This window comes from Centroberyx gerrardi, chromosome 1 (genome assembly GCF_048128805.1).
Source record: "Centroberyx gerrardi isolate f3 chromosome 1, fCenGer3.hap1.cur.20231027, whole genome shotgun sequence".
In the NCBI taxonomy this organism is placed as follows: Eukaryota; Metazoa; Chordata; class Actinopteri; order Beryciformes; family Berycidae; genus Centroberyx; species Centroberyx gerrardi.
The window spans coordinates 21,027,815-21,037,814 of NC_135997.1; the positions used below are offsets into that span (position 1 = coordinate 21,027,815).

At 42.7% G+C, this 10,000-nt stretch overlaps 1 protein-coding gene across 1 annotated transcript in view; it reads right to left on the reverse strand.

Moving 5' to 3' along the window:
• Positions 1–10,000, reverse strand: part of kif26ba (kinesin family member 26Ba) — a 100,305-nt gene that overhangs the window by 47,312 nt on the left and 42,993 nt on the right. Inside the window, exons 4-5 of the mRNA XM_078283027.1 lie at positions 8,912–9,093; positions 1,089–1,299 (exon numbers count right to left, since the gene is read on the reverse strand). Coding sequence (XP_078139153.1) covers positions 1,089–1,299; positions 8,912–9,093 — 393 coding nt within the window. The remainder of the gene's footprint in view (positions 1–1,088; positions 1,300–8,911; positions 9,094–10,000) is intronic.

The window sequence follows — 10,000 nt, forward strand, 5'->3', positions numbered from 1 at the left end:
TTGTGCATCACTGACATACAGTCAGTCACACTACATCTTTACCTTGAGTGGGGATCAAACTGCAAACCCGCCACAAATTCTACATGTTTGACTTCTTGTGGATTTTAATTTGTTTATCTATGAGTTAAAACTGTCAGCTATGACATGGTGTGTGCCTCTCTGAAGGCTCAGCAAGAACAGCGAGGACATGTAGCAACTGTTTGTTTACTCAGCTGTCCAGTGTGCTGACAGTCACATGTTTGTTGCTGCCGGCTGACAGATTGCGCTCCATTTAAGCGTTTTTTTGTCCGCCCTTGCCGCTATGAAATGAGCAGCGCACCGGCACACCCTAATGGAGCAGACCCACAGGCTCATGGAGGAGCAGGTAGAATAGAGCAAATACACACGTACGAATCTGATGAACCAGAGGATGGGAAGTCAGAAGTTGTACACCCACCACCGCCAAATCCATGCTCCACATGTGAGGAATGGTGAATATGTCAAGTTTGTCATGACAGGGTCTGGTTTTTGTTGTTATATTTAATATTAGCTATTTAACTTAGTTGCTAATTTGGTTGGGTGAGGTTAGTTATAACGTTAGCTAGTAAAGCATAGGCTAATATTGCAATCCAATAATGTCTAGTCAGCAGCACACAGCTCGCGAAAAGAAAGGAGTGTTTACTGTATTCAATACGTAATGAAAGAAGAAGCTTTTTGTGTGCTTGTGCCGGAGTAGTCCTGTCCTCTGAAAACCTGGGATGGTTCTGGGGAAAATCCTCCAATTGCATGACAAGGCGTTTCTCTATATAGGAATACGGTTTCTTTTTCAAACCTTGGCAGTCTTTGTTAAATCCCAAAAGGTAATGGAACAACACAACTGAAGGGAAATTACAGATTTTAGTTTCTTTAATGTGGCTTCAATGGCGGTTCAAAGCATTGAATTTCTGGCCTTTTGTGGTTTTTGTGACTGATGCTCTTAACTTAAAACATACGTTTTTGCTATTAATTTGGGGAAGGACAGCAAACCTTTCAAAACACGCAAGTGAATTCTGTTTTAGGGTGGATTTCCTGCCTAGACCACAGCCAATCAGAAATAGTTTTTCCCTTACCTTTCCAAGCCCGGGGGTATCTTTGATCTTATTGGCTGCGCGGAGGAGGCAGGGTGGGGCCGGGGGCGGGGCCATCAGCAGGGCGGAGCTAAAGTTAGTAGGGAACAGCGGGGGGTCACATGACAGAGATGATGATGTCACCGGGGCTGTAACCGTGGCATTAGTCTTCTGCTTCTTCTTCTTGGACGACAGGTTCAGCTTCTGTGCAGCTCTGGGAGAGAGAGGAGAGAAGGAGCAAGGAAGAGGGAGGGAGGGAGAGAGGAGGGAGGGAGGGAGAGAGGTCAATCAATCAGTCAATCAAAAGCATATATTCACAATCAATAAAAACATATTTTATACAGTAGACAGCTGAAATGGATAAATGTAAGGAGATCGGGAAGGACAGAAGTCATAGCACACGTGCCCACAAACACACACACTGTATAATTACATCCTTCCAGTTTACCGCAGTGCAACCACTGCAAATGTGCTAACTGCTGATTGGAACTGCATTACACGCCCAGCACAACATTTTGCATAAACACGTGCACGCACACACACACACACACACACACACACACAGACACACAGCGTGTTTACACATGTAGCAACATCTGGATGGGGAGTGGTTCATTTGCTGTCTAGCTGCTCAATTCCCTGCGGCATTCTGCTCAAAGCACCACAAAAATATATTTATATATATATATATATATATATATAAATATATATACTCCATCTATTCTGCATTCAGCGGCGCTTCCTTCATCTCTCTCTTCAACTTCAACTTTAAATTCTTTCTCCTTCTGTTCTCCTCACTCTCATTCCTCACTTCAACACAGCAAGTTCTCTCTTTCTCTCCCTCTCCTCTCCCGCACAGTGGTACTTCACATCATTTTTATTCTCTCACTCCCCCCCCCCCCCCCCGCCTGCCTTGCTTCCTTCCCCAGCAGAAATACCAGCTATCCACATGACAGAGTGACTTCATGGTAAAACCTAGATGAAAGGACCTCGCAGAGGAGAGGAGGTAATTATTACCAAGCAGTATCACTCCCTCTGTCTTCTTTTCTGTCTCTACCTCTCTACCTCTCTCTCTCTTTCTCTCTCTCTCCCTCTCTGTCGTGACTGTTAAGGCAAAATGTGTGTGTTTATCTGTGATTTTGGCCAGGCCATATGTGTGTATTTGCTGTGTGTCATTTTGTTGTGTTATATTTTTGTTATAATTGTACATTTGATAACTATTTGTGGCCATCTAGCTCTCTGTCAAAAAGGAAGTTTATACTTGGCAAGAGAGCCTGTGGACAAAAGCCAGGTTGAAATGTTATTAATCATATACAGTATTACCATTATTTTAATATATTCACTCAATACAGTACATACTGATGCTGAGCAGAAAGAGGGAAAAGACGGAATGAAGAGGAAAGCCAGGGACGGTAAATTTGCAGGCAATGATTCACCCCAGTGATTTACTGTCATTAATACAGAAACGATTCAGCAACCTGTGTGTCAATTTAATTCCTTCTCTGGGAGCCTCAAGGAGCCAAAATCAAACATTTGAATGACAGATTTCTGGATAATCTGACTCAATGGCTGTATTAACGATATGATAAAATAGCAGACCTCTCAACGCTGCACTGGAAGGGATTCTTGTTCTGCTCTGTTTTAATCTATCCTCACATATATTTGCAGAGAGAGAGAGAGAGAGAGAGATAGAGAGAGAAAGAGAGGGAGAGAGAGGACCTTGTGCCCTGACACACTCTCTGTCAAAGAGCCATATTCTCACACCATTGGCTTTCAATTAACTGCTGCAGCTTACAGGAGAGAGAGAGAGAGAGAGAGCGAGAGAGAGAGAGAGAGAGAGAGAAATAGAAGAGAGGGAGTAGGAGGGGGAGAAGAGAGATGTGGGCTCAGTGACCCATAGAACGACTGAGCGTCTCACCATTTGACTAGCTCTCCCAGGAGATTTGTGCGTCAATGTGCATCTGTGTGTGTGAGAGTGAGTTTGTGTGTGTGTTTGTTTGTGTGTGTACATGCGTGCATGTCTGAGTCAAAGCTCCACAAGAAGACTATTAATTGCTTTTACACTGTGTGCAAGCTAAGCTTACATATTGGGGCAAATACGATTATAAGTAATTAAATATCACATGGATGCTCACAGCGTACCGAGCAGCTTGGTGATACACGGGCAGCATTTTGAAGAAACTGTAGCTGCCTTTATCAGCGGCAAAGAGTTACAATTTGGACAGAATGAATGTGGACGACCTTGTAAACTTTAGGGAATAATATTTCATTTTAAAAATAGTAATATTGTTAATCATAACTGTGGATAAAATGGTTTCCTTTATGCCATAAGAAGGCACAAGAAATAGTCTGTCTATCTGCCAACTGAGAAAGATGTGTTTTGCATTAAAATATACCAATTCCTTTCTGCTTAACAGCATGCTGCTGCAGTGCTGATGCAGATTACTGTGATTATCACTGGATTGTGCTGTTGGAGAATCCCACTTGTAGTATGTTTAACTATTTCCACCATTGCTGAGCAAAGCATTTTAATTTTTCTGTTTCTGTGTAGTCCTTTAGGCATTCATTGCTTTTATAATGTAAGGTTTATGATTGTTTTAATAATGCAAGGTTCAAACCCATCAACTACACCAACTCAATCACTCAGCTTGTGAGTGTTTGTGTGTGTGTGTGTGTGTGTGTGTGTGTGTGTGTGTGTGTGTGTGTGTTTGAATCTATTAGCCTCTTGCTCTCGTACCCTGACTGGTTTAATCTACGGCACAATTCAAGTATGCTAGATACACACACACACACACGCACACACACACACACGGCACATAATTGGCAGCATTTAATGATAAGTGACTTGAGGTTTGGCCAAGTGGATCCATTCCAATCTAACCCTAAAATGAAGGGCACTTGTTTTCCATCCATCCTTCCCTCCCTCTATCCATCAACTCTTCCTCCATCACCCCCCTTTCTTCTTTCATCCTTCCCTCAGTAGTTTTCCCTTCCTTCCTATTCTTTCACCTTCTAATCCTCAATCCTTTACACACTCTCATTATTTTCATCCATCTATTTCTCCCTGCCTCTATATATCCACCCATTCCTCTATTCAGCCTTCTTTGCTTATATTGATCCCTCCCTCCCTCCCTCCCTCCCTCCCTCCCTCAGTGCCTCCATGACTCTCTCCCTTGTTAAAAAGCACCACAGGTCACCAATAGACACGTGTCCAGTATCTAACATGCTGTGGCTTTGTTTCTGCTGCCCCTCACTTGTCTCACACACACCAACGCAAATGCCTTCGTTTGACACTTCAACACGAATACAAAAACACTCACTTGAAACAAGCACTCGCACACACACACACACACACACACACACACACGCACACACACAGCTGATTTATGAGCAGTGTCCTGAGGCTGTGTTGTTGGCTCAGTAGCTAATTACACTCTTTAACAGGCCGTCAGTGGAGAGAGATAGAGGGAGAGACAGAGTGTGATGGAGGGGGGGAGGGGGGGGTAGAGAGACGATGGGAGAGAGGGAGTGATGGAGGGGGGGGGCAGTAAGAGTGAGACATGGGGAGAAGATGGTAGACTTTACTGACGCCATTCCCACATACCAACTCTATCTATCTATCTATCTATCTATCTATCTATCTATCTATCTATCTATCTATCTATCTATTTATCTATCTATCTATCTATCTATCTAGGAGAATAGGAGGACAACAGGAGAACATGGTGAAGGAGTGACATGGATAAATAGCCTGGCAAGAGGGAAGGCAGAAGAGGAATGAAATAGGCGACACAGTAAAAGGAGGGTAGAGGCATTAAGGATTGAAAAGAGGAGAAGAAGTATAAAGCAGCATGTTGGAGTGCTGAGAGAGTAGAGGGGGAAACTTCCTATCATTGTTTTGTTATAAACGCACTGATCAGGTTGTTGGTAACAGTTTGATCGGCTGATCACCAACCCAATCGTCAACTGAAATGAAGCATTTCACTCAGACTTCTTACTATAAAATATTCAAACTGCACTGTGGTGGACAGATCGTTTTTATGTCTGCATGACATTGCTGACCTCATCATGTGTGTCATAAATAAATCATAGTTTTTTATCCAAACATACATATTAGGCATATATGTTAGTGTGTGCTTGATAACTGAGCTGCTTATTCACCTCTTGGCAGTCGCAGCACATCAAAATCACAAAAAAATCTTCACGCATTAAACCTTTTGTAATCAAATTGACTATGAAATTCATAACACAACATCAGAAATGAATGTATATGAGCTGTCAATGTTTATTAATAGTTGAAAATTGTGAATGAATACAATCAAACACTCCAAACGCCCTGTTCAGAAAGGAGCAAAATTAAAAGACAAGTCTCTCTCTGCGCTACGCTCCAGGCAATTCTGGAATTAAAAACAGCGAGGCCACTTAAAGAACAAATGGGCCCATTCTCTATAAAAAAAAAGAAAAATTCAATTACTGTTAAATGGCACGAGGATAAATAACAAATGTAGGCCTATACTGTGATCGGGCAGTTGAAATGCTGATCACCAATGTTACCTATTTACTGTAAAGCCTCTATCGGCAATAATCATCGGTAACCAATCAATTGGTGCATCCCTAGTTCAAATTTGATGTAACACTTTATTTTAAAGCTTTGCCCCCATTTTCAAATGAATGTGAGAGAAAAGAGGAGAAAAGGGAAAAAAGAGGCAGAGAAAGAGAGAGCATCCCCCCACCTCCATCCAAATAACACCACCTTCCCAATTCCCTCAATTCACCAATTCACCAGGGACCTATTAATTTACACTGCTACCCCCAGCTACACACACACACACACACACACACACACACACACACACACACACACACACAGACACACACACACGTCCCCAAATCCCCAAAGACCCAATCCTTGGAGCATGCAGTGAAAATTCCTGCACTGATAGAAATCCCCTTCCCCCAGCATGCACACACACACACACACACACACACACACACACACACACACACACACACACGCGTGCGCACACACACACACACGTAGCATGTGCAGCATGTCTCTATCCTCTAGCCCAGCTTCCCCAGAGGGCCTCTGCAGCATTGGGAAGATCGAGCGCCACTGTGCGACTCTGACATATTCACAGACAGATTGGTACTAATGAAAGATATTACTCACATGCACATTAGTGGAGGTAAAGAAAAGGTCAGTGCATGTGGAGATGGAGAAACTGTTAGAGGAAGGGGAGGAGAGGAGAGGAGAGGAGGAAAGGAAAGATGCAGAGAGGAGAGATGGAAAGAGATGGAGAAGAGATTGGGGAAGAGAGGAGGAAGAAGAGAGGAGAGGGAGTGATGAGCAGAGGGAAGAGGAGGAGGTAGGAAGGGATCAGGTAAGGGGACAGATGGTGGACACAGGGATTTTGCTGGGTGCAGAGAGGGAACAAGAGGGAGCGTGTTTGTGTGTGTGTGTGTGTGTGTGTGTGTGTGTGTGTGTGTGTAATGAGAGTATCTGCATGCAGTCCACGTCTGAGTGTAAGAGACCAAGACAGCCATGGGATTTACCAGTACTGCATGGCTGCGTCCATCATCCATAAACACATACACACACACACACACACACACGCAAACACACAAACACACACAACCGGAATGATAAAATGTGAGAGAATACACTGGGGTTTTTTTTCCAATTAAACTGAAATCCAACACTGGTACTTCTCACACACACAAACAAAAGGCAGGTACACACACACACACACACAGACATGCTGTCCATGTGCACATGATTTTTTGAATGGGAAACATAATCAAGCAGACAAAGCCACTTGTAACTGATTCTCTCACACATCACAGGGTGGAAGATCTGATCATACATACACTGGAAAACTAGACGGACAGCTTGGACACACACACATACACGCGTGTATGCCCACACACACACACACACACACACACACACACACACAAGTTGTGACACCTGTGTCATAAAACACACCATGCTCCCTCAGTTAGACAGTTACTGCTTATAAATCGCCCCAAAGACAGCTGGGTATATGTTGGGAATGTCAACCAGATGTGTGTGTGTGTGTGTGTCTGCATGTGTGTGTGTGTCTGCATGTGTGTAAAGTGGCCTTGTTACCTGTCAGTCAGGGAGGTCAGAGAGTGTGTGCACATGTGTGTATTTCTATACAATTTACGAGCTGCGCCTGGCCGCTAGTGCTTTGAAACAGACAGCACTGTGTCTGCTACACAGGGGCACGCCACTCATATATCACACACACACACACACAAACACACACATACACACACACATACACTGCGTCATCTGCAGACATGGAGAAGACAAAGGCACAAAGACACATACAGCAATATGCACAACAGGAGAGAAGATGAGATGCAAACTGAGAGAAGAGAAGAGAACAGAAGAGAAGAGGAGAGGAGAGGAGAAAAGAGAAGACGGTGAAAGAAGAATACAGAGGGAATCTGTGTGAGAGAGTGAAGAGGAAAAGAGGAGAGTCTGTCGCTACATTGTGATTTGAAGCAGCTCATCAGATAATCTCAGCAATACTTCAGACACAATGTGACGCACTCATAGTCTAGTGTTACCCATCAATTATTTACTCATTTATTTTCAACTTGACATGTTTATTCATCAATAATTTACCTATTCATTCATAATTTGTCATGTGTATGAATCAGTGTGTCTTATTTATGTTGTGTCACTCTAGATTTCTCTAGTGTGTGACTCGAGTGGTGACTCGAGTGGTGATTCTTGATTTACGCACACACACAAAAACACAAACACACACACACACACACACACACACACACACACACTAGAAGAGTCACTGTAGCTACCGTGTCTGACTTCTGTTTAGAGAACTAGCTTATTACTTGACAATATGCTTATCATTAGGACTGGGCAATTTAGACAAAATATCATATCACTCACATACTGAATATGAAAACTTATTGAAAGTGAATGTAAAAAAGTGAGAGCAGGGAGAGATCAACTGCAACCTCCCAATAGAAAACAATAAAGAAACAGAGGCCACAGCTGGATGCTGGAGTGTTGGTGGTGAGAGATGCACAGGCAGCAGCAGAGAATGAGCAACAGAGTTTGACACCGCCCAATTGTCAATGGCAAAACGCAAGCTCAGCTGACTCGTCAGCAGATCCGGGGCTGTAGTGCCACTCGAAATGCCTGAACTGGCTTTGCAGGCTTCGCTTCATTTAAAATGAATGCAAATAACTTTAGCATAACTTCATCGACTCATACAGGTTATCTGCAGAATTCAGAAAGTTACCTAGAATTGAGTTTGAGACAAATTGAACAACCAAAATAAAGAAACAAAAAGCTATTTCCAACTGAACACAGCTAATGAAAGTTCTGAAACTATAGATGGATGGCATAAGAAAAAAACACACCAGGAAAGTAAATGTTTAAGGACAGGATGTCCAACTGTTTATTAAAGCAGATGTGATGAAAACAAAACATACTGTATTCACCCTGTCATCTATTAATCTGAGTGGACATATGGATGGATACGGATTTGGGTAAAACTTAATGTGACCAACTGGAAGTGCAAGTAATGTAATACAACAGGAGGGAATAAAAACTAATGCTGGTCCAATTCACATGGGATTTGCCTCATGTTCCAACTCTGCCTCAACTAAATATCACCAAATATAAAGAATGAAATGTATTTAAAATGTATTGAAATGTATTTAAAATATAATATAAAAAAATAAACCTGCATTACATGGTGAAAAAAAGTAAGACCTCTAATTGCTGAATCCAGAAGTTGTTGCATAATTCAAATGTGTCTTACCTGGCAAAGAAAGAGGCGGCGGCGGAGGTGGTGGTCGGTGCTGCCGTGGTTACGGGAGGAGTGTGAGAGGGAGAGTTTGTGTGTGATGGTGAATTTGTGTGTGAGGGTGAGTGTGTGTTGTAGCGGTTCAGGGCAGCTTCGGTCAGCCCTTCTCTGGAAGCCTCGGAGATCATCTGGGAGATCTGATATGAGAGAGAGAGAGAGAGAGAGAGAGAGAGAAAGGGGAAGAGAGAGAGAGAATTTTGAGTAACATTCTCAACAAATAGCAATAGGAGGGAATAAATCAATTTGTCAATACAACAAAATCCACAGGGTCTATAGAATGTACTGCTGATGGTCACTTCCTTTCACATTTCATAATATGCTGAAGCATTTAGTAAAAATTATGCATTGCATGTTGTAACTTTAAGACTGCATTGCTGAATCAGCAGAAAGGTTAGTCTTTCTTTTATGTTTCATTTGATGCAATTTAATGCAATTATTAAGGTTTAAAATCAGCCTGCGCAAAATCTTTTTGCTTAAGTAGGGGGAAACACATTGATGCATGCATGAGATGCACAGACACACACACACACAAACACACACACACACACACACACAGGACCAGGACATAGGTACAGACAAAATCAAATTCACCACCTGAGACTAGAACAGGACATGCAGTGTCACAATGTTCTCATCTGAAATAACAAGGGTGACGTGTGTTCTGTGTCTGTCTGTGTCAGGTGTGTGTGTGTGTGTGTGTGTGTGTGTGTGTGTGTGTGTGCGTGTTGTTGCACAAATATATGCATGCATAAGTGACTAAGGGAGTGACTAGGTGTGTGTGTCTCTTCTTCTTCAACACTAAGATATTGTGAGACAAGAACAGTGAGGAAGACAGACCAACAGAGAGAGAAACAGGCGGAGGGAGAAACAGAAAGAAAGAAAGAAAGAAGGAAAGAAAGAAAGAGAGAAAGAAAGAAAGAAAGAGAGAAAGAAAGAAAGAAAGAAAGGGAGGAAATGGGATGGGCCAGAGAGTCTCTCTTCATCGTTCTCACCCCCCTCCTCCTCTTCCTCTCTCCTCTTCAGACAGATGTGATAAGAGTCTGA